Source organism: Carcharodon carcharias, chromosome 30 (assembly GCF_017639515.1).
Source record: "Carcharodon carcharias isolate sCarCar2 chromosome 30, sCarCar2.pri, whole genome shotgun sequence".
Classification (NCBI taxonomy): Eukaryota; Metazoa; Chordata; class Chondrichthyes; order Lamniformes; family Lamnidae; genus Carcharodon; species Carcharodon carcharias.
Window position 1 is genome coordinate 1,404,113 of NC_054496.1, and position 25,005 is coordinate 1,429,117.

The following is a 25,005-nucleotide window of genomic DNA, read 5'->3' on the forward strand; positions in this document are numbered from 1 at the left end:
GTTTTTCCAGCATTTTCTGTCTTTGTTTCAGATTTCCAGCATCCGCAGTATCTTGCTTTTATTTTTGGCCTACTCCTGCTCCTATTTTGTATGATCTTAACAAGAGTGACTGGAGCAGATATGAAACGGTTGAGAAAAGCGAGCCATTTCAAGTTGCTACTATGTAGTAGCAACATGAGTGGTACTCTCCACTAACAAGATGCTGCTGCCAAGCCAACAAGATGTTCTGCCTACCACACAAATGAGAAATGTGGTATATGAATTTCAGGTGCCGGTCTGATGCCAGGTACGTCGGCTATATGTCCCAACAACTGAAGGATTGTATCAAAAAGCATGTCCCTTCGGCTGTTTGCAATAGGCAAAGTGCTGACATACTCAACCAGCCCGTGCTTGCAAAACTCAGAATGTAGTGTCCAGCATCAGATGTGATTCCATGATTTGACAAGAATTACTAATCAATCCTGATTGTGCTAAGAATTACACTAACAACTAATGTAAGATTAGCAGTTGGGCTTGCAGTATGGCTTACACATGCTAGAAGCTACATATATTCACACACAGGACCCTGCCCTTTGCAAGCAGAAGGAAATTGTATAGGCATTGAGACTTCTTCAACTAAACAAAAGCTTGGGGGACAGCCATTCCCCATGGCAATGCTTGACCAATATTGGAGTTGACCTCTAAGATAAAAGCAAAAAACTGCGGATGCTGGAAATCCAAAACAAAAACAAAAATACCTGGAAAAACTCAGCAGGTCTGACAGCATCTGCGGAGAGGAACACAGTTAACGTTTCGAGTCCGTATGACTCTTCAGCAGAACTAAGGAAAAATAGAAAAGGTGTGAAACATAAGCTGGTTTAAGAAGGGTGAGACAGGTAGAGCTGGATAGAGGGCCAGTGATAGGTGGAGATAACCAAAAGACGTCACAGACAAAAGGACAAAGAGGTGTTGAAGCTGGTGATATTATCTAAGGAATGTGATAATAAAGGTACAGATAGCCCTAGTGGGGGTGGGGGGAAGGGATCGAAATAGGCTAAAAGGCAGAGATGAAACAATGGATTTAAAAATAATGGAAATAGGTGGAAAAAGAAAAATCTATATAAATTATTGGAAAAAAGGGGGATCGGAGAGGAGATGGGGATAGAGGAGAGAGTTCATGATCTAAAGTTGTTGAACTCAATATTCAGTCCGGAAGGCTGTAAAGTGCCTAGTCGGAAGATGAGGTGCTGTTCCTCCAGTTTGCGTTGAGCTTCACTGGAACAATGCAGCAGGCCAAGGACGGACATGTGGGCAAGAGAGCAGGTTGGAGTGTTGAAATGGCAAGCGACAGGGAGGTCTGGGTCATGCTTGCGGACAGACCGAAGATGTTCTGCAAAGCGGTCACCCAGTCTGCATTTGGTCTCTCCAATGTAGAGGAGACCACATTGGGAACAACGAATGCTGTAGACTAAATTGAGGGAAGTGCAAGTGAAATGCTGCTTCACTTGAAAGGAGTGTTTGGGCCCTTGGACAGTGAGGAGAGAGGAAGTAAAGGAGCAGGTGTTGCATATTCTGCGTTCGCATCGGGAAGGTGCCGTGGGAGGGGCTTGAGGAGTAGGGGGTGATGGAGGAGTGGACCAGGGTGTCCCGGAGGGAACAATCCCTGCGGAATGCCGCCAGGCGGGTGAAGGGTAGATGTGTTAGGTGGTGGCATCATGCTGGAGTTGGCGGAAATGGCGGAGGATGATCCTTTGAATGCGGAGGCTGGTGGGGTGATAAGTGAGGACAAGGGGGACCCTATCATGGTTCTGGTGGGGAGAGGAAGGTGTGAGGGCGGATGTGCGGGAGATGGGCTGGACACAGTTGAGGGCCCTGTCAACCACCATGGGTAGAAAACCTCGGTTAAGTAAGAAGGACGACATGTCAGAGGAACTGTTTTTGAAAGTGGCATCATCGGAACAGATGCGATGGAGGCGAAGGAACTGAGAGAATGGGATGGAGTCCTTACAGGAAGCAGGGTGTGAGGAGCTGTAGTTGAGGTAGCTGTGGGAGTCGGTAGGCTTGTAATGAATATTGGTGGACAGTCTATCACCAGAAATTGAGACAGAGAGGTCAAGGAAGGGAAGGAAAGTGTCAGTGATGGACGAAGTGAAAATGATGGAGGGGTGGAGATTGAAAGCAAAATTAATAAATTTTTCCAGGCCCCAGCAAGAACATGAAGCAGCACCGAAGTAATCATCGATGTACCGGAGAAAGAGTTGTGGGAGGGGGCCGGAGTAGGACTGGAACAAGGAATGTTCCACCTACCCCATAAAGAGACAGGCATAGCTGGGGCCCATGCGGGTACCCATAGCCACAGCTTTTATTTGGAGGAAGTGAGTTGACCTGCCTGGTTTGAATTTACAGAAAAGCTTCACAGTTTAACTGTTCCCGGTGCAACCTCCATGTCAATACCTCTGCTAATCAGAGTCTAATTGACAACAGTCAGCACCCTCTTCTCATGCAGTATAAATTGTTGTTGTCTTTGAAATTTGGTATTCTTGCAAATCTGTCCTGTTGGCTGCCAAATGAAAATCTTGGACAGCACGTCTCTTCTTTCCGCTAAACAGCTCAGGCTTTTGCACTATCGAACAACTGCAGACGAAGTTCAGATACTCATTAGCTGAAGCGGCCGAATTTGCTGCTGCAACGGGGCGATTGGCGTTATCAGTCCGGGTCCGAAGTCCTAGGCTTTGTCTTGATTGGTGTAGATTTCCCTGTCTGTTCCCGATTGGACGCTGGCAGTCCAGCTGCTCTCCGATTGGACGCTGGCAGTCCAGCTGCTCTCCGATTGGACACTGGGCCGCCCGTCATTGTGAAACTTGATGACCAATCGGCGGCGCCGTAAATTGTGCGGAAGTGAAAAGTTTGGGGAAGTTTGAGGCCGGACATGGGGCCGGACACGGGGCCGGGGCCGGGGCCGCTGCTTCTGCTTCTGCTTCTGGTGCTGTTCCGTTCCATCGGGGCCGTGTCCTTCGGGCAGCCCTCGGACTCCGAGTTCACGTTTGTCCTCCCGCCCGGCACACAGGAATGTTTCTACCAGAGCGCCGGCCGCAACAGCAGCATGGAGCTGGAGTACCAGGTGGGGCTGGAGGCCGCAGTCCCGGGGCCCGGAGCATGTCCCCCGCCTTCTTTCTTTATCCCGGGAAGGAAGGTGCCTCTCTGCTGGCCTGGAGCGGGGACTGTGCCCCCCACCTCCCCACCACCTCCCTTTCCAACACAGAGGGTGAAATATTGAACCGTCGCAACCTAATGCATTCCTTCATCAGTAGGGAGCAGGCGTAGCTGGTGCGAATACTGCTGGCTTTTCTCCCCACCCACCCCTCCTCTTCTTTAATCCGGGGAGTGTTGCTGCTTTAGCGGCAGATCCCCCATGGACTCTGGGCTGAACTGACAGTCCTGAAGGTGCTCCAACCGCAATGCCATTTCCTTCAAATTACTTTTGTGATTTCTTAAACCTTAAATCGTGACCTTGACCTCGATCTTCTCGTCAGAAACAATTCAAATATCTTTAATAAACAAAGGTGTTGCTTGTTGCCACTGCTAAGCTTTAATGAGGAGGGTAAACCGGCTTGGTTTGTGCTTTCCCTGCAGGTTATTGGAGGTGCCGGACTGGATGTCGATTTCACCGTCTTTAGTCCAAATGGTGAAAGTCTGATCATGGAGTCAAGGAAGTCCGATGGTGTCCATATGTGAGTGTCAGCACCTCTCCCCTCCCCGGACATTGCTCCAATATATCTGTGTCTGTCAGTCCTCCTCTCTCAAAGGTGCTACCTGAAAGTGTTACACTTCAATTTTCTGGCAGCCTGAATGGCCATTCTTCATGTATCAGCCTTGTGTTGGCAAGCTATTTGACTGTGAAGGGAATGACAGAAGAACTCAATTCTGTCATCACACTGTATCCATGTGTGCAGAGTGCAAACACTGTCAATCATAAAGGACAGGATCCTTGGTTGAATTTCCCTTTTGTAACTCATATAATGCGGAGGTCAATTGTAGCTCCAACTACCCCGACACTTTAACTGCGGTGAACTAACTCAACACAGGTAGAGATCAACTTTGGGATTCTCCTACTACTGCGGAACTCAGTAGCATCGCAGCACCTACTACAGCCAGGACCCTAATGCACCAGGATTCCTTTGCTGCAGATTCTAGTGCTTGCTATGGAACCCTGCCAGAGAGCTAAGTGCAATAAAATGCTTTTGTCCACTTTTATTGCCTTTTTTTCCAATTTGCAAACTGATATAGTATTTGGCCTTCAGAATTCATAGGGTTGCCTTTACAAAGTAAATCTCTCACTACTCATGGCTTCCTGAGTCATCATGTAGTACCTTAATTGGACCTGTTTATGGATTTCAGAAACATTTGGATTAAGAATTGAAACATGATCCATGCTAATATAAATCAAATTCTTAATGTTCAGATGATCAGTTTAAATCAAGTCCACAAGGCCAACTCTACCCCCGGTAGAAGCTGGGTCATTGAATATATTCAAGGCTAAGTTAGATAGATTTTTGATTGACTAAAGAGTCAAGGATTATGGAGGGCAGACAGGAAAGTGGAGTTAAGGCCACAATCCAGTCAGCCATGATCTTATCAAAGGGCCAAATGGTCGTCTACTCCTAATTCTTGTCCTCCAGGAATTCTGTGCTCGGTGACCCATGTTGGCTCCAAGTCCAGCAATGAGTCAATTTTAAAATTCACATCATTTCAAATTCCTCTCTGGCTTCGCTCCTCCCTATCTATGTAATTCCCCCTACAACCTTCCAAGATCTCTACACCCCTCCTATTCTGGCCTCTTACATGTGCCTGATTTTAAATGCTCTACCATTGTTAGCCATGCAGTCAGCAGCCCTAAGCTCTGGAATTCCCCTTAAGCCCCTCTGCCTCTTTTCAAAATGCACCTTAAAACCTACTACCTCTTTTGGTCATCTGCCCTAATATTTCTTGATGAGGCTCTGTCAAATTTTTGTCTGATAATTATTCCTGTGAAATACCTTAGATTTTTTACTACATTAAAGGTACTGTAGTAAAACTTAGTTGCTTTGATTTGCTTGGGCAAACTGAGCCCCATTACTAATAAAAGCAAAATACTGCAGATGCTGTAAATCAAACAAAAACAAAATGCTGGAAAAACTCAGCAGGTCTAGCAGCATCTGTGACGAGAGACAAAGTTGACATTTTGAGTCTATATGACTTTTTCAGAGCTCTATAACTGATGTTTGTCCAATCTGCTCTACAGGATCGAGCCTACGATTATCGGTGATTATAAAATCTGCTTTGACAATTCCTTCAGTACCATTTCTGAGAAACTTATCTTCTTTGAAGTTATTTTTGACGATGTTGAGGACTGGTCAGAGATTGTGGAACCAGAGGAGCTGCTGGACATTAAAATTGATGATATCAAGGTGAGCCAGCAACCTTGTGTCAGAGCTCATTCTATCTGAAGCTTGGATATACTGACCAGATGTTGTGTAAACACAAGTACTGTCAGAATGGAAAGGAATGTTAGAAATTAGGCTTGTGGGCTTGATTGTCATTCCCATCTCCTGGCTAGTGTCTTGTGCACACTTCTGGGAGGAATGGGTGGAAAATGAGAAAATAGAGAAATATCCATGTGCGCTTATCATCTATAATACATTTGTCTGGATGAAGTGATACTTTAGGAGGTAAGCTTGGGTTTTAAAAGCCTTTTCATTGTAGCAGGACAGGCTGTTTGAGGAAGCTCCACAACTTGGAAATTGAAATCTTTCGGTCCATCGTCTGTGCTGGCTGCTTGAAAACGTTATCTAATTAGTTCCATTCCTCTGCCCTTTTCCCCGTAGATTTATGTTTCTTTCTAAATATTTATCCACTTTCCTTTGTTTCTTGCAGGGAATTCCATGTCCTAACAACCCTCAGTGGAAAAGAGTCTCCTAATAGCTCCTTCCATCTTTAAATTTATACTCCATTTATTCTGACCTTTCCCTCTTCTACTTCTGAAAACCTCTCAAAATATCAAACCCCTCTTTCAGGTCTCCTCCATTTGATTTTTGTAGTCCCTCCTTATAACTAAAGCTTTTGAAATGCTGACAATCTTTCTTGTACCTTCTCCATGGCCTTTTATAATGTGGAGTGACCACAACTGGATAGAATTTTCTGCTGCTGACCAGAGGTCATGGTTTAGTATTCCTCGGTCTGTTAGTACTTTACAACCCCACTTTTAAAACCTAGCATACCATCTGCTGCTTTATTTTTAGTTTTATCAACCTAACTCACTTTAAAAGATATGCCTGAACACTTTTCTACTTCCTAATTTTCTTCTTTCTCCAAAACATGTTGCATCACATTTCTCCAGATTAAATTTCATCAAACACCAATGGACTACCTCCCTCTTCAGTCATTTCCAGTCCTCAGTTATCTATCGGGGAAGCAATTAATGAATGTAGGAGATGGAGTGCTGGTTTATAGTTACCATATCTTTAAGTAACTGTTGATCACTCTTTCAGGAGTCAATTGGAAATATGAACACCAAACTGGCAAAGAGTGTGCAGATCCAGGCCATTCTCCGAGCCTTTGAGGCACGGGATCGCAACCTGCAAGAGGGCAACTTGGGCCGGGTCAATTTTTGGTCAGCTGTCAATGTGGGGGTGATGCTGATGGTGTCGTTCGTCCAGGTCTACATGTTGAAAAGTCTCTTTGATGACCACAGAAAAGTACAAACCTGAATGTCTAAGAAAATGACAACTGAAGCAGAGGTGTGAAGTGGTGTATTCAAGTAGCTGCAGATCCTTTTGCTTGTTTTGGGGGGCTGTTTATGATGTTGCTGCTTTTGGAGTTAGGTGGGGCATTGGGATAAGCTGACAGTAAGACTGGCAAGTGAATTGTTCAAAATGAAATATACAAGAATAGGTGCACAGAATACCCTCAATGTTAAATATGTACTCCCTATAAGGCCAATGTTTATTAATAAATAAACTGGGGAAAGGTTCTGGAAGCCAAGAATTTCACCCTGTGAGGATCAGAGCATTTAATAAGCAATTTAGCTCTGATTTTAAATCATGTAATTAAGGTAGTAAATTAGACATTTATTTATGAACTCTGAGAAGGGTCAGGCCATTGCTAATCTCTCTAAGTATGATCCATATAGCAGGCTGCAGCTGTTACTATTCCCAGTACTTCAAGCTACCAACCTGTCTGCTGGCAGTCGGGGTAGGAATACTCCCTGCAGTCAGGAGGTTGGCTGCAGGTCTCCCCTTGGTTAGGGCTGGGGAGGAGAGATGAAATGTTTTTAAAGCAGGTACAGCGATCAGGACTGTGGCGTTACTGGTCACTTGTTCACATGGTGTCCTATTGAGCTGCAAGGCAGGACTGGTTCAAACTCTCACCTAGTGCTGTGAGCTGCACGTGGCTTCATCAGAAGACAAAGGGAATGAGGACGTGAATGTGTCTATCCACAGGTCTGGTCTGAACTGAGTGGTGGTTTCTTGATGTCTTCTTCCAAACTGCAAGTCTAGTTTATGCAAACAGCAACTTTATTATTAAAAGTGCTTTAATCTGGCATAGACCTTGCATACTTACTGGTGTTTCCCATATCTGACATAGTATCCCAGGTGTTAGGATAACTATTCTTTTGATATATATTAATGACTTGGTTATACAGGACATAATTTCAAAGTTTACAGATGACACAAAACTTAAACATAGTAAACAATGAGAATAGACTAGTGAATTGGTCAAACACAGATGAAATTTAACACAAGCGATACACTTGGTAGGAAGGAGGCAATTTCAGACAAGTTGAGACAGGTATTAAAGCCAGAGATTCTGTATGCTTTATTAATAGACATTGTATGTATAAAAGCAAGAAAGTTATGCTAAACCTTTATAAAGCATAAGTTAGGCCTCCACATAGAATCTATTATTTGATTTTCCCTTTAGTGATTTTGGATGTACGACCCTTCCTGGATTTCTGGTGCTATCAGAGGAAGGCACCTAACATAATCTGATGATAAAACAGTGGATACAGTGCCTCTCCACTTTATATAAGCACCTTTAACATACAGGAGCATTAAAAAACATGCCAGGGACACAAGGAGATTTGAGTTAAGGTCACAAAGCTTGGTCAAAGTAGTTTTAAGGAGTGTTTCAGAGGAGGAGAGAGAAAAAGTTTTGGGAGGGAATTCCAGAGCTTAGGGCTTCAGCAACTGAAGGCATAACCACCAATGATGGAACATTTAAACTTGAGGATTCTCAGGAGGCCAGAATCAGAGCACAGACATCTCAGGATGTGGGCATGGAGGGATTTAAACAAGGGTGAAAATGTTAAAATATGTTGCTCAGCTGCAAGATGGTGTTGGTCAGCAAGCACAAGGATGATAGGTGAACAGGACTTCGAGGTAAGACATTGGCTGCAGACTTTTTGATGAATTTCATCAATGGTTTTCTATGTCTCTGGACTTTATATTGATTGTAGTGTTAATTCACTTAAGATGTTATCTACTGAAAAACCAATGCATGCTGGCCAGCTGTTATCCATATTTCTACCCTCCCTCCACGTTATCCTACATTAAATAGCTGGCCACACTCCCACCTCCTCTTCCCCATATGCCAGCTACTGGCTTTCGTTAACATGATGGTTCAACCTTTTCTCCACTTCCCAGGAACTGATTCAACATCACCTAAGAAAAGCAAACATAAATCCAACAGCTTCAAGCCCAGTAATACAACTCTCTCCTCACCCCTCCACCACCTTAATGCTGACAGTCCCCAATCTACAGGAGACATTCAAAGTTTGAATCAATTCCAAATTCTGCCTCAATGTGGGTTTTAAACTACTTCAAATTAAACACACCATAAAGCCTTCCCCACAGGCCAATCTGTACAAAATCATTTTATTCCCAAGGTAATTTACAACAAACAAATATATACAGAAGGTAAAAAATTGCCATTAAAAGAGAACGCTGCTCGATTCTGAATTCATAGAATGGTTAGGACACAGGAGGCCATTCAACCCATTGTGGCTTTGCTGCCCTGCACACCCAAGTCCAGGTTATTAATATAGATTCAAGAAAAAAATCCTGCTAATTCCTGGGGAACCCCATTACGTACCTTCTTCCAGTCAAACAACCAACCATTTGCCACAACTGTGTTCCCAGACTCTCGCCCAAGCGAAGAATTAGGGCTGTTGCCTGATAGGTAAATTACTGCTTTGGATAAGAGTCAGAGGCCAGATACAGCAGTTGGAGCTACACTGGGCCTTAGTGACCCAAACTGGCAAGTACACATGGGCATTGAGGTTAGGATTGGACTATTGTGTTCAACATTTATCGTGAGAACCTGGGTAGAAGGCAGCAAGCTTTCAAACATTCCATTTGCATTTGCAAATTATTCATAGGTGTAGAGCCAGTTACAACCCAGTGTGAAGGGTCGGAACTGCTTTCCTGACTAAGTACATGAAGTGTCTTCCCCAACTTAAGTCATCATTGGCTATCTCAATCTTTACAAATTCTGTAGTGTTATGTAGAATAATTTGTACAGATTTCACACTTCCTGTTCCCTTCCAGTGGAAGGGCTGGTGGTGAATCAGGAATGCTTGATCAACGGAATTTTTTTTTGTAACACTTGGCCCCATTGCAGGAAACACATTTGACTATAGCTGTTCACAATACAATTCCTCCAGCCTCACATTACACCCATCAACTAACCTTCCAGAATACTGTTACCCAGCCCATAATCCTCTACCCAATCAGTAGATCTCCAGTACTGCAGACAGCACTTTAAAGATCAGGACATCTTCCCACAAAATCCTGCCAAAGATCTACATAAAATGCAGAATAAATGCCAGGAGGGATTTTACAATTTATTTTGTCTTCATTTTTCTATTTCCTTCCCACACATCCAATTTAATTAACTCTTATTTTAAAACATCTCTGACCTCGGACCCGTGACCATCAGCATTAAGGGTTTGAAACCCTTAAATTAGCATCAATGTAGAATTATCAACTTTTAAGTACGAAATAAATTAGATCAGATCCCAAGTTGATTGTCAATAAATATTGTACAAATGTTCAGTTCCATTAAAATCGCAGTCTTCAAAAAAATCCCACACAAACTGGACAGATTTTCTTTGAACAAAGTGAGGGGAGAATAATGACAGACAATCAGACTAGCAAATTGTGCCCAGGCTACTGGAAAGGGTTTGTGTTAGTGAATCCACACTGAAGCATTGTGTGCAGGAGCAGCAGGTGAGAGTCTGAGATGGGGGAGTATACGCAGAACCTGGGCGTGCAACTGTAATTATAGATAAATAGTCTGCCAAAACAGGTAGAAAATAGTGGGACACATTCAATAGCCAGGTCTCGAAGGCACTGCAGGAGGCGGACGCCTAGATACAAGAGAAAAGCAGAACATTTAGAACAACCTGATCATGAAAACATTTTTCTTCCAGACATATAGCAAAAGGCACACACATGGAGAATAGAACATCCGATCTGTTCCTTACCTTTGAACTGAGGCCTCACTCAAGTAGATGAGCTGCTTCACGTAAATTGACGAGTCAGAAGCAGTTTCCATACCAATTCTCAGCACAGGGATCTTTATGTCAGCTTTATATTTATATCAAGAGTACAAATCTGTGCAACTACGAGATGCTCAGATTGTGTACTTCTGTGGCCTGCACCTAACCTGTATCTGCAACATGTGGACACAATTCTTGATTCAGGCAGCGCACAAATGAACAGTGATTAGATTCAGAAGAGAGAAAATAATCTCTTCTGAAGTACACCCCAGCTCCAATTTAACCTACCCTTAGCTGTAGGCTCTGCAGTACCCCCACAGTACTCCAATGGCAGCTGGAGAGCAGCCCAACCTCAATGACAACAGGTCACTTTTCAGTAACTTTTAAGTGAGGATGTTGATAAAGGAAATGAGAAACATTCCACTGACAGGAGAATTAATAATCAGAGGATACACGAAGGGGAATTTTTTTTTAAACTCAGTTGTTTTGATCTGGAATGCACTGCTTAAAAAGGTGGAAGCAGACTCAGTAGCAACTTTTAAAAGGGAATTGGATAAATAACTTAAAATTGGCCTTCTGTGCTGCAAGATTCTCTAATGGGCATCAACAGCTGTATTGTTGTAGTGTAAAACAGCATCTAGCACCCCTCTACAATGAGAGAAATATTTTGTATATTCTGAATGGTGATTGGAGAAGCAAAGTGCAGGGCAGCATCATCATCCCAAGATCACATCAAGCTTGAAAACCGATCCCCGCAATGCTTAGCAGCAGCACCCAAAGGGCTATCCCTCATGCCCCTGGCAAGCACAATACCTCCGCCTGTTCACCGCTGCTTTTCCTCTCTCCCAGAACCAGAAAACAGGGAAACAGATGACAAAGACACAAGAGGAAGGCTCCTTCTACTGTCGATCCCTTTATTTCAGCTCATTACCGTACAGAATGTAGGCACTTCATTTCAAATCAGTTAACAGTCAATAGAATCACACACCAGGAGTGAGAACATTCAGGTATCTGTTAATGAGAGCAAAGCCCTGACTGGAACAGGTCCCTGAATTTGATGAAGTAATCATAGGAAAAGGATTCAGTTGTTACATTGTAAAACATCATTAATTAATTGTTATTTTTCTCTAGAAATCAAGAGTTTGTAGAAAGATCTTCAGCATCTGTGATCAATTTCTGCCATTTGTGTGGCTACAAAAACCAACAGGAGCTTTGAGCTAATTTTCCACATTTGGTGCAGCATCCTTTCATCAAGACACTGCCCAAAAATGCACAAGTTACATTCTCTTTATTGCAATTGTGATAAAGCATCAAGGATTAGACCCAAGTGCTTCCAACAGAATCTTCCTCTCAAACTTGGAGAAATTAGTTTTGATTCAACAACTAATATATTTTATATAAAACTGGTCCCACAAACAGTAGGACAGCAAGACACAATCATTAGGGTGTTTCAGAGAATAGTTTCTAAGGTGGGGCTGGATGAATACTATATTTAACCCATTTCTACCCACCTGCACCAAGAACTCCCTCTCTAGTGTTGTTCTATTTGTTTTATTGGCCAATTCTACTCCAGACAATTTTACCCTGGAGAGAAGGGGAATGGGTGAGAGAGGGGGGGCGAGAGGGGAACAGGTGAGAGAGCGCGCGTGGGGGAAGCAGGTGAGAGAGAGAGCGGGGGGAGCGGGTGAGAGAGAGAGAGAGAGCGGGTAAGAGAGATGGACGGAGCCGGGGGGGGAGAGGGTGGGGTGGGGGAAAGAATTGAGTGCATGCAAAAGGAGTCCGATGTTGTTCTTTCCTGATTTTTCCCTTTCCTCATCTAAATAAACTGTATTTTAACTCCGAGTAAAGTAAGAATTTCCTGTAGCAAACTTCCCCCGTCGGACAAAGCACTGATTTACGTAATATTCATACCCAATTCCCTCTGGGTCAGGAACTGAGTTCAGCAGCATCATGCACCCAGCAGGCATACAAACATCACCTCCCAAAGTTTGGGCATACAACCCTCTAAGCAAAAAGATGAACAGGCTATACACATCAGGAATGTGTGGTTATCACTATATTTTCCATCGGGAAGCAGATTCCAGCTTTGAAACCAGTGCTGGAAAACTGGAACAAAACACAGAAAATGTTGGAAATACACCAAGTTAATTAGTATCTGATACAGAACAAGTTTAACCAGAACTGGCCCAAGTTTAGCATCTCATTCCCAGGCTTTGTGCATTTCCAACATGTGTTTTTATTTCATTTTTCAGCACTGACAGATGTTTCCTCCCGACAGCTGATTGGGGAGTTTAATTGATACAGGCTATGCTTCCAGATTGATCTGAATTGCTTCCTCTTAAGACAGTGCTCAAACAGGAATAACTGCAGATACTGAAGACAAGGTGCAAAAGGATAGTAACCCAAGAGAGACCTGGTACCCTGTACAGGGCAGGATGAGCAAGGACCAAAAAAAAGAGGGAGGGCAGGCAAGGTGGGAGCCGGTAATCCATGGGGGAGCAGGCCTCCAGGAGCTCAAGCACTGAAGACAGGTTAATAAAGTTCCACTTTGAATTGAGTAGTGCTGGCTGCACTCAAGTCCATTTAAAAATTATTTACTAGACTCCTTTATCTGGAGGTTACTGAATACAAGAATTTCCTGGGCTATGCATACACACCAGGAATACTGATTTCACCCAGACTCTTAGTCACAATACTCTGAACCCAACAAAAGCAAGAAACTGAGTAATACATACCAGTGTGATGTAGAGACAAATTAACAAGTAATGTCCCACAATAGCCCCCTACCCACCTTACATAGGCACCAATCCCCAAGATGCAATGCTGCTGGTTCTCCAGTTCACATTGCCTGATATCTGGCAGCATTGGTGTCAGATCAGTGAGAGATAACACCTGGTGATAACAGCTTGGGGAAGAGCTGCAGGAACTCAAACAGCCTGAAACATACAACATAAGTCACTAGGACAAAGAGAACCATAAACTCTCCATCACAACCATTCAACAACATTTAATGAATGGAGATGGTTGAGTCTTAAGGCTGTTTAATTTTGTAATTGTCAATGGTTAAGCAGCTGAGCCAGTTAAGGCAGCTAGGCACAGGTCAGAACAAGTACAATATTCAGCGGTGAATAAATGGTAAACATCCATCTATAGACGGATGCACACATCTGTAGGCGGCCAACAGGGCATCACTGGCTGAGCTCAGCCTTTTACATATGACCCAAAAATCATCGACATTTCTGAATCTCCCATCCTGCAGTCACTGGATGGAGAATAAACCCCTGGTCATTGGGCTTTAAAAAAGTTCAAAAATCACAGTCAGATTCTTCAAGCCACTGTATTTCCACAAAACAACTCATCAGCCACAAAATAAATCTCTTGCAGTCAGTGCATGATTCAGTGCATCTCCCACAATCCAGCACACCTCCAGGATTTGCTCTCCTCAATACCAGCCTCCTAACCAAGGATCTCTTCCAGAATACCTCTCTGCCTGGGATCGATCTCTCAGACTATTTCATCTAGGTTTTCACACCTTTATACCTCAATGCCCCTCCCTACCCTAATACCCCATTAGAACTGATTCTCTCTAACTCCTCTCCTTTGTATCACTCCAATTACCCTCTCCTGAGGGGACAGTTTGCTGTTGCACTCCCTAATTCCATTGATTCCTCTTTCACATCCTGACACAGCCTGCTGACTTCATTGTAATGTAACAACTCCTCTCTCCCAGCTCCACTCTGTACCCTCACCTTCTCCAGTGTATTAAAGGCCACAGGGTGAGAGGGAGCAGGACTTGTTCAAAAATCCCAACACACACTGCTCCAATTACTTGTGGCATCAGACAGTGTAAAACCTTGGATGTTTACTACTTCCTCCCACCCCCCAAAAAAATGTAAGTAGATGCTTGGAGACAGGACAAGTTAACATAGTTATAACTCTCATTTATGCAAAACTGCTGGGAACAACGATCCCAACAATTGAAAAAAGGCACTAAGACGATTTTGCTGTTTATTTAGGGAGTGCAAAGTTTCTCAATCAGGAACATCAAGGGAGCAGTGAGTGAGAGAAACCGTCTCCAATTCTAGTACTCGGGGAACAAACAACCAAATTTGTAAATTCTTGTTTAAATAAAGTTCAGTTAAGAACAGCTTGGTGCTCCCAGCTAGTGTGAAAAGCCAAGAGGTCTGGATAACACTCTGGTAAATGTGGGTCCTGCCCTTCACACCACTACTGCCCCTCAGTGGATTAAATGCGTGAGAATAAGGTCAGGCTAATCACCAACTATAGCCTACAATAAAATGCTTCACAGGATAAATCCCACTGTTTAATCCAGTAGGGAATGCTCGGCTGTTCGGATAATTGTGGGCCGGGTCGGAGCAGCGGGTGGTCTTCTGCTGAAGGGAGACAAAACAAAATGGGGGTCAATATAATGGGGAAAGAAACAGGAGCAAGCCAGGGTTCAATTCAATAACAGCTGGCCAGTTGTCAGCACACAGCCGGTATTCGCTTTAACACTTTCTTTCTTCTCCTCCAATCATATTGTTCCATAATTTCACATAAAAAGAAATGGAACTGAACTATGCGTATGTACCAGATGGGGCCATACTGTAGCCCAGGGTCACTCCCCACTATCCAAAATGAGTCAGAGCCATAACAACACAGAAACACAGTTCAAACTATTAGTCCAAAATTCAGGGAGCTGGACATCGTCAGAGCTGTAGAACCCCCCCCATGGCTCAGTTTTAGAATGAGAATTGGAATGTCTCAGATACCATCCATACTCCACCCCACCCCCACCACCAGACCCTTCCAGCAGAAAGACTCATTATCAGAATGGTCCTTTATCATGTGTGAAATATTAACAGTTCAGTATGGAGGAGAACTGAGATTGAGAGTGTAAGCACCGGGTACCGACAGAATCCTGGCTCAATTATTTCCCTTCTCCAACCCAGTGTGATCACAGCCAAATAAAGCCCAACTTTATCTCCTTCTGAGAACATCAATCTAAACCTCAGACTGGGCAGGTCTGTGCTTTCACTTTACGTTCTGCAATTGTCAGATTAGATCCCAGATTCTTCTTGTCTCTCATACCAGCCCCTGCCCCATCCTCAGTCCAACATGCAGTAAAACAGTAAGATAAAGCAAAAAACTGCAGATGCTGGAAATCCAAAAAAAATTAAAAATACCTGGAAAAACTCAGCAGGTCTGATAGCATCTGCGGAGAGGAACACAGTTAACGTTTCGAGTCCGTATGACTCTTCAACAGAACTAAGGAAAAATAGAAAAGAGGTGACAAGGGTGGTGCTGTTGTTGTCTGGCGCACTGACCTCTACCTCGCAGAGGCTGAGCGTCAACTCGCAGACACTTCCTCCTACCTCTCCCTGGACCATGACCCCACCACTGAACATCAGCCATTGTTTCCAGGACTGTCACTGACCTCATCTCCTCTGGAGATCTTCCTTCCACAGCTTTCAACCTCAGTCTCCCAACCTCCTACCCAAAATCCACAAACAGGACTGTCCCGGCAGACCGATCGTGTCAGCCTGTTCCTGCCCCACGGAACTCATTTCTTGCTATCTTGACTCCATTCTCTCTCCCCTTGTCCAGTCCCTTCCCACCTACATCCGTATTCCTCTGACACCCTACATCATATCAACAATTTCCAGTTCCCTGGCCCCAACTGCCTCCTCTTCACCATGGACGTCCAATCCCTCTACACCTCCATCCCCCGCCAGGATGGTCTGAGGGCCCTTAGCTTCTTCCTCGAACAGAGGCCCGAACAATCCCCATTCACCACTACTCTCCTCCGTCTGGCTGAACTTGTTCTCACACTGAACAATTTCTCCTTCAACTCCTCTCACTTCCTCCAAATAAAAGGTGTGGCTATGGGTACCTGCATGGGCCCCAGTTATGCCTGTCTCTTTATGGGGTACATTCCTTGCTCCAGTCCTACTCCGGCCCCCTCCCACAACTCTTTCTCTGGTACATCGATGATTACTTCGGTGCTGCTTCATGCTCTTGTCTGGACCTGGAAAAATTTATTAATTTTGCTTCCAATTTCCACCCCTCCATCATTTTCACATGGTCCATCTCTGACACTTCCCTTCCCTTCCTTGACCTTTCTGTCTCAATTTCTGGTGATAGATTGACCACCAATATTCATTACAAGCCTACCGACTCCTACAGCTACCTCGACTACAGCTCCTCACACCCCGCTTCCTGTAAGGACTCCATCCCATTGTCTCAGTTCCTTCGCCTCCGTCGCATCTGTTCCGATGATGCTACATTCAAAAACAGTTCCTCTGACATGTCTTCCTTCTTCCTTAACCGAGGTTTTCCACCTACGGTGGTTGACAGGGCCTTCAACCATGTCCGGCCCATCTCCCGCGCATCTATACTCACACCTTCCCCTCCCTCCCAGAACCATGATAGGGTCCCCCTTGTCCTCACTTATCACCCACCAGCTTCATCCTCCGCCATTTCCGCCAACTCCAGCATGATGCCACCACCAAACACATCTTCCCTTCACCCTCCCAGTGGCATTCCGCAGGGATCATTCCCTCCGGGACACCCTGGTCCACTCCTCCATCACCCCTTACACCTCAACCCCCTCCCACAGCACCTTCCCATGCAACCGCAGAAGGTGCAACACCTGCCCCTTTACTTCCCCTCTCCTCACCGTCCAAAGGCCCAAACACTCCTTTCAAGTGAAGCAGCATTTCACTTGCACTTCCCTCAACTTCGTCTGCAGCATTCGTTGCTCCCAATGTGGTCTCCTCTACATTGGAGAGACCAAACGCAGACTGGGTGACCGCTTTGCAGAACACCTTCGGTCTGTCCGCAAGCATGACCCAGACCTCCCTGTCGCTTGCCATTTCAACACTCCACCCTGCTCTGATACCCACATGACCGTCCTTGGCCTGCTGCATTGTTCCAGTGAAGCTCAACGCAAACTGGAGGAACAGCACCTCATCTTCCAACTAGGCACTTTACAGCCTTCCGGACTGAATATTGAGTTCAACAATTTTAGATCATGAACTCTCTCCTCCATCCCCATCCCCTTTCCGATCCCCCTTTTTTTTTTTAAAATAGATTTTTAGATTTTTCTTTTCCCACCTATTTCCATTATTTTTAAATGTATTGTTTTATCTCTACCTTTTAGCCTATTTCGATCTCTTCCCCCCACCCCCACTAGGGCTATCTGTACCTTGCTCATCCTGCTTCATGTCACCTATTAGCACATTCCTTAGATAATATCACCACCTTCAACACCTCTTTGTCCTTTTGTCTATGACATCTTTTGGCTATCTCCACCTATCACTGAGATAAAAAAAAACTGCGGATGCTGGAAATCTAAAACAAAAACAGAATTACCTGGAAAAACTCAGCAGGTCTGGCAGCATCGGCAGAGAAGAAAAGAGTTGACGTTTCGAGTCCTCATGAACCTTCAAAAGAACAAGGGTCATGAGGACTTGAAACGTCAACTCTTCTTCTCCGCCGATGCTGCCAGACCTGCTGAGTTTTTCCAGGTAATTCTGTTTTTGTCCACATATCACTGACCCTCTATCCAGCTCTACTTGTCCCACCCACCCCTCCTCCCCCCTTAAACCAGCTTATATTTTACCTCTTCTATTTTTCCTTAGTTCTGTTGAAGAGTCATACGGACTTGAAACGTTAACTGTGTTCCTCTCGGCAGATGCTGTCAGACCTGCTGAGTTTTTCCGGGTATTTTTATTTTTGTTATGCAGTGAAACAGACAAGACACTTATCTCAAATCGGTTTTTCACAGCTTTTACTGAGCCCCCAGAGTGAACAGAATGGACTGAGGAATGGCACCTGTTAAAGCAGTGGCTGGAATGTTGGGGTTAGGAGGTTGACTGGACTGAAAAATGTGCCAAGGTTGCAGTGAGGGTAAGGACGTATGTAAGGGTAACGTAATAGAGAAAAACACAAACTGAACAACAGAAAAATCACAAAACCAACACTAGCCCTTTCATTCCTCATTAACAGGTAACCTTCTGCATTTGCTAATCCTGGGTTGTTTCCCCAGCACCATTTTGCACATGGGAAATCCCCAGGCCACAGCTTCCAAAGCTCTAAGTAACCACCACCCAGGAGCAAAACAAACACATACACCAGCCTGTGCAGAAGACCAATACTGACTGCCCCACCTTCCTTTCCCCTGCTGAACTGTTTCACATATCTCAGGGCCTGAAGGAAAAGAAGAAATGTAAAAGATAATCCTTGTTCCAGCATAAAAACAAGATAGGATGGGCACTGGAAATTAATTCCCAATAATTAAATCTCAGGGACCACAAAAGTAGAGCAGTATAAATCTCCAAGAATTGGGTGGGGGGGGGGGGGAGGTGATGGATGAGATACATAAATGTTTGAGGAATCAGTGGGACTGAAATGGCTCCCAGATAAAGGTGGACTTTATTTTACTGTGATGCGAAGGTGGAGGTTACAGAATGGGAGTAGACTTAAAAAACCGGCAATTGTCAGAAGACAGAGGGAGATGTGGACACCTGTAGGCACGCACAGACTTTGTATGTCCACATACCTGCCTCACCCCCCCACACACACACCCCCACACCCCCACACACACACCCCCACACCCCCACCCCCCCACACACACACACACACACCATACATGCCTATTCCAGCAGCGAGGTTGGAGTGTTGAGACATACCTGGGTAGGCCGGGAGGTCCAGGTGGGATACGTGCCGGCCTAGAAGGAATCTGAGGTGGTGCCCCGAAGGCATCGTTCGTGGGAACAGGTCTGGAGGGAATAGGAGGAGCCCCAAAACCCACCACAGGAGTTGGTATTAACATGGGGCCGGGGGTCGCTCCCCGGACCCCAGGAGGTCGGCCTGGCGGGCCCACTGCAGAATGGGGTCGGCGCTGAGGTGTTGGACTGTGGGAGGAACAAAGCATAATTTTCAATTGCAATCTGACCTTTCAACTAAAGCACCGTTACAGATTATCCACAGACCCCAAACCCCACAAACACCCCCAGCCCATCCTGCAACTGCGCCACACCTCCACCGCCCCTAACCCTGACTCCACATCCCCCAGCCCACCTTGTTCAGCAGTGGTGTTACTGAGTCACTCAGTGATGGACATTGAAGTCCCCCACCCAGAACATACTCTGTGCCTCTGCTAACCTCAGTGCTTCTTCTAAGTGTTGTTCAACATGGAACAGCGCTGATTCATCGGCTGGGTGGGAGAGAAGAGATGGTAGGTGGTAACCAGCAGGAGGTTTCCTTGCCCATATTTGACCTGATACCATGAGACTTCATGGGGTCCAGAGGGAATGTTGAGGAGCCCCAATACAACTCCCTTCTGACTGTAAGCTACTGGTGAGTCTGTCCTGCCTGTGGGACAGGACATCCCCAGGTATGTGACCAGAGAGTGAGGAAGAGGCACGAAGCAACGATTGGTGAGATACTAGCACTGGGTGAATAGAGGGGCCCAAAGCTATAAACTGATGAATTTGCTCACTTCACCCCCTACCTCCAGATTCTTAGTCCTGTCACCCTTCACATTTGCCTACCTGTGTCCCCCCCCTGACTGAACAGAGAGCCAGGAATCATCGACTGGGGGAGGCAGGGGTGCAGTGATGGTGGTAGTGCTGATGTCCCCGATGATGCTGAGAGCTTCCTTGATGGCGTGATACATTCGCAACATTTCATCTCGTCTCTGTGCCTGTTCAGCCGACTCCTCCATTAAGCTGCTTTGGTCAGTGGATGAATACAGGAAAGCGAGTAGCTCCGAGTGGATAAAGTCCTTGGTCTGTCACAGGCAAAGTAGTTCTCTTAAACTTAGTGTGTAGTCCCTCCCTCACTGGGGAATAGGATCTGCCAACCCTACCCCTCCACCTATAGCTGCAGTAACAGCCAGAGTGTGCTCACAGGCTATTTCACCATCAGTAACACTGTGGTGACCAGTGTTGGATGAGTTCAGGCTGCCATTTTCGGCCCAACACCAACTCCAGCCTAATCCTTCTCCTCAGTTGGTAGCAATGGCACCTCGGAGTCACAAGGTTCTGGGTTCAAGTCGCACTCTAGGGCTGGAGCACAAAAATCAAGGCTGACGCTCAGTACAGTTGAGTGTTACACTGTCAGAGGTGCCATCTTTCAGATGAAAGATTAAACTGAGACACCTAACTATCTGCTCAGGTAGATGTAAAAGATCCCGGGGCATTATTTTGAATAGAGCAGGGGAGTTATCCCTGGTGTCCTAACATTTATCCCTCAATCAGCATCACAAAAACAGATTATCTGGTCACTATTACATTGATATGCACAAATTGGATGCCATGTTTGCTACATTGCAACAGTAACTACACTTCAAAAGTACTTCATTGGCTGTAAGACAAAGAGGTACGGTAATCGTGAAAGGCGCTATTATAAATGCAACTCCCGCCTGCCCGCCCCCCCTTCCCCAAACGATTCCTGTGCCTTTACATCCCCTGGCCCTTCCTCCTCCCCCTTGCCCCTCACTAGCCCTTCTTCTGTAACCTCCCCCCACTGACTGATGTTGAACTGGATTTCACAACCCTGGCATTTTTTTTTTTTATTCATTCATGGGATGTGGACATCAGTGGCTAGGCCAGCATTTATTGCCCATCCCTAATTGCCCTTATTCAGGGAGCATTTAAGAGTCAGCCACATTGCTGTGGGTCTGGAGTCACATCTAGGCCGGAGCAGGTAAGGACGGCAGATTTCCTTCCCTAAAGGACATTAGTGAACCAGATGGGTTTTGACGACAATCGGCAATGGTTTCAGGGTCATCATTAGAGTTTTAATTCCAGATTTTTTCCTGCCGGGCAGGGTTCAAACCCAGGTCCCCAGAGCATTACCCTGGGTCTCTGGATTACTAGCCCAGCAACAATACCATGACATCATTACCTCCCTCTGAGTTAAGCTTCTGACATGAAAATCCTCTCCAACAAGACCACCTGCTTCCAAGCTCGGTAATATCACCCATTTCAACTGCTAATCCAGTCTGTCTGCTAAAACCCCCATCCATCCCTTTGCCACTTGTAGATTTGGCAATTCCAATGCTGTTGACCAGCACCCACATTCTACCCTCCATAAACTGTGGGGCATCCCCTTCCTTGGGCTCAAAGGCAACAAGATAACAAACATTTTAAATTAAACCGGAGATAAATTTTCCACTGACCCCGGACTTCTCCATCCCCTCAAACATCCGCAGCAAAACTTACATTGTTGATCATGAGGTGCATGATGGTCTTTGGCATCAGATCCCTGATCGATTTATTGACGATCCCCATGTAGGAATCCACCAGGTTACGGATCGTCTCAACCTGTCGCTCTAGCTGGGGGTCCATCGAAAAAGTGTCTGGACTGCTGCCCCCCTCATCATTCTCAGCCTAAAGAGCATGGTCAACAGTTAGGAGTGACTCCACACTACACACCTCTCAACATCACCCAAACAAGCTGAAACTCGCCATCCCCTCAAAGTGCTGACCTCTTGCTGGGATTTTGGCTCATGGGCAGTCACCCTCCAGTGCGTATTTGAATTGAGTGTGATTGATGGATTTCAAAAAGGAAAATCTTGCTTGACTAATCTTGTTAAATTTTGAGTAATGCAGGTGGTATAATTTATCTGGATTTTCAAAATGCCTTCGATAAGGAGACCCATAATAGACTAATAAATATGATCAGAAAACATCAAGTCAACAGACAAGTGGCAGAATGGATTGCTAGCTGGCTTCAACACAGAAAACAGAGTATGGAAGTAAAGGGTAGTTACTCAGTGACAGAAAGTGGGAAGTGTTGTTCCACAAGCACCAGTGCTGGGACCACCTGCTGCTCACAACTTACATTAAGGACTTGGACTTTGGAATCAAAAACACAATTTCTGAATTTACAGGTGACACCAAATTTGGGGAGCGAGGAGGAAAATTAAGTTTGAGAGCGACATATGAGAGTCTCAAACAAGTATTTTAAACTTAAATAAAGTCAATTACCTAAGTATAAGGGGAGAAATGGCTAAGGTTAATTGGGTAAATAAACTAAAATGTATGGAGGTAAATGAACAGTGGGAAACATTTAAAGAAACTATTCAAAATGTTCGACAAAAAATACATTTAACATTGTTAAAATCAAAAACTCAGCCAGAAAGGCCCATCTGTGGCTTACTCAGGAGGTTCAAAATTGTATTAGTTGAAAAGAAAAAGCTTATAATCTTGCAAAGAATACCAGCAAGTCTGAGAATTAACAATGATTTAGAAACCAGCAAAAGGCCACCAAAAAGTTGGAAGAATAGAATGAGAGCAAACTATCCAGAAATATAAAAACAGAATCCGAGTATATATAAAAAAGAGTAACTAAAGCAAACATTGGTCCCTTAGAAGCAGAGACAGAAGAAATTATCACGGGGAATGAGGAAATGGTAGAGACTGAACAAATATTTTGTTCTCACAGAAGACGACACAAGTTACATACCAGAAATGGGTGGTAACCTAGGAGCTGATAAGAGTGAGGAAATGAAGGTAATTAATATCAGTAGAGAAAGACTATTGGAGAAGCTCGAGTGACCAAAATCTGACAACTGGGAACTGATGGCTTGCACCGTAGGGTGCTGCAGACAGCTCAGAGACAGTGCATGTGCATTTTATGATTTTCCAAAATTGCCTAGATTCTGGAAATGGTCCCAGCAGATTGGAAATTAGCAAATGTAACTTCACAATTGAAGAAAGGATGGAGAGAGAAAACACTTCTGCAGGCCAGTTAGCCTGAGAGCAGTCATCTAGAAAATGCTGGAATTGATTATCACGGAAATCTGAACAGTGCACTTAGGAAATCATTGTATGATCAGACAAGGTCAACATGGTTTTACGGAAGGAAAATTGTGTCTGACAAACTTATTAATTTTTGAGTGTGTAACTAGTAAGGTAGATAAAGAGGAACCAGGAAAGAGGATTTCCAAAAGGCATTCACTAAACTGCCACACAAAAGGTTAATACACAAGATATGGGTTCATGGAATTGGGTGTAATATATTATAGCTGGAGGATTGGTTAACAGGACAGGAAACAAAGAGTAAGTATAAATGGGGAATTTTCATGTCATCAGGCTGTGACTAGTGGAGTGCCACAAGGATCAGATATGGGGCCTCAGCTATTCACAATCTATATTAATGACTTAGATACTTTACTCTCTGTCTCTCCTAAATTTGCTGACAATATGAAGATAGGTGGGTGGGTGGGAATGTAAGCTATAGACAGCTTAAGTAATCAGGCAACAAGATGCCAGGTGAAATATAACGTGGGGCTGAGCTTATTCACTTTTGTCACAAGAATAGAAAAGCAGAACATTTTTAAAAATGCATGAAACTTGTGAATGTCTTGGATGTGCCTGTACAAAGGGCGCAAAGTTAGCAAGTAGGTATAACAAGCAATTAGGAAAGCCAATGGCAGTGGCTTTTATTGCAAGGGATCGGGGTATAAGAGAAGTCGAGCTACAATTGTCCAGCACTTTGGCGAGACCACAGCTGAAATATTGTGTACAGTTTTGGTCTCCATGATTAGACAGATAGATCTGCATTGGAGGTGGCATGGTGAAGGTTCACTAGATCAGTCCCTCGGGTGAGAGGGTTGTCCTATGAGAGGCTGAATTAAATTGATAGGGTAGACACAAAGGTTGCTTCCCTTAACTAGGGAATCTAGAACACGGGCACAAAGTCTCAGGATAAGCGGTTGATCATCTAGGACTGATGAGGAGGAATTTCTGCACTCGAAGGGTTGTCAATCTTTGGAATTCACCACCCCAGAGGGTTGTGGAAGCTCCAATGTTGAATATATTTAAGGTTGGGATAGGCAGATTTTTGGTCTCTCAGGGAAATCGGGGGTTATGGGCACCAGGGGGGGGAAAAAGTGGGGTTGGATACCAAGATCAGCCATGATCATATTGAATGGTGGAGGCGGATCACGTGGTCTACTCTGCTCCTACTTCTTATGTTCTTAATAGCTAATACTGCAGAAGATTGCAAATTACAGGAGGACATTAGTAAGCTTACGAAATGGACAAATAATTAACGAATGAAGTTCAATAATGTGAGTAGGAAGAATAGGGAGGTCGCTTATTACTTGGAAGGTGCAAGTCTTTGTGGAGAAGAGCAACAAAGGGAACTGGGAGAACAAATACACCAATCACTGAAGGTTGCGCTGCAGGTTAGCAAGGCCATAAAAAAAATATCAAACACTGGGTTTTATTTCTGGAAGGACAGAATTAAATAGTTATGCTAAACCTGTATAGAACATTGTTTAGAGCACACTTCAGAGTCCTGTGTGCTGTTCTGGACACCATATTATAAAAAGGGACAGGGAGACACTGGAGATGATGCAGAATAGATTTACAAGGGTAATTTAAAAAAAAATTCTTTCATGGGATGTGGGTGTCAGTGGCAGGGCCAGCATTCACTGCCCATCCCTAATTGCCCTTAAAAAGGTGGTGGTG

The 25,005-nt window shown here is 44.6% G+C and overlaps 2 protein-coding genes across 16 annotated transcripts in view; one reads left to right on the forward strand and one right to left on the reverse strand.

Annotated features, from left to right (window-relative positions):
- The first annotated feature begins 2,852 nt into the window (after nt 1–2,852).
- LOC121271217 (transmembrane emp24 domain-containing protein 1-like) lies at nt 2,853–11,838 on the forward strand. Of its 2 annotated transcripts, XM_041177023.1 has the most exons (5): nt 2,853–3,100; nt 3,613–3,710; nt 5,261–5,426; nt 6,507–6,755; nt 11,648–11,838. In XM_041177023.1, exons 1-4 carry the CDS (start codon nt 2,909–2,911, stop codon nt 6,723–6,725), a joined length of 675 nt encoding a protein of 224 aa, XP_041032957.1. In that variant the 5' UTR covers nt 2,853–2,908; the 3' UTR covers nt 6,726–6,755; nt 11,648–11,838. The 2 variants fall into 2 exon arrangements, with proteins under 2 accessions (XP_041032957.1, XP_041032956.1); XM_041177022.1 differs by lacking the exon at nt 11,648–11,838 and having other exon boundaries at nt 6,507–7,560.
- Nucleotides 7,803–25,005, reverse strand: part of dnm2a (dynamin 2a) — a 48,961-nt gene continuing 31,758 nt past the window's right edge. For 4 of the 14 annotated variants that reach the window (XM_041177020.1, XM_041177010.1, XM_041177021.1 and 1 more), the window contains 4 exons: nt 21,748–21,915; nt 20,074–20,312; nt 19,210–19,434; nt 11,406–14,907 (listed from right to left, as the gene is read on the reverse strand). In XM_041177020.1, the coding sequence (XP_041032954.1) occupies nt 14,841–14,907; nt 19,210–19,434; nt 20,074–20,312; nt 21,748–21,915 (699 nt within the window). In that variant the 3' untranslated portion in view covers nt 11,406–14,840. Of the gene's footprint in view, nt 10,385–11,405; nt 14,911–19,209; nt 19,435–20,073; nt 20,313–20,338; nt 20,590–21,747; nt 21,916–25,005 lie in introns of those variants that run through there. The other 10 variants (XM_041177012.1, XM_041177008.1, XM_041177011.1 and 7 more) reach the window with 6 other exon arrangements.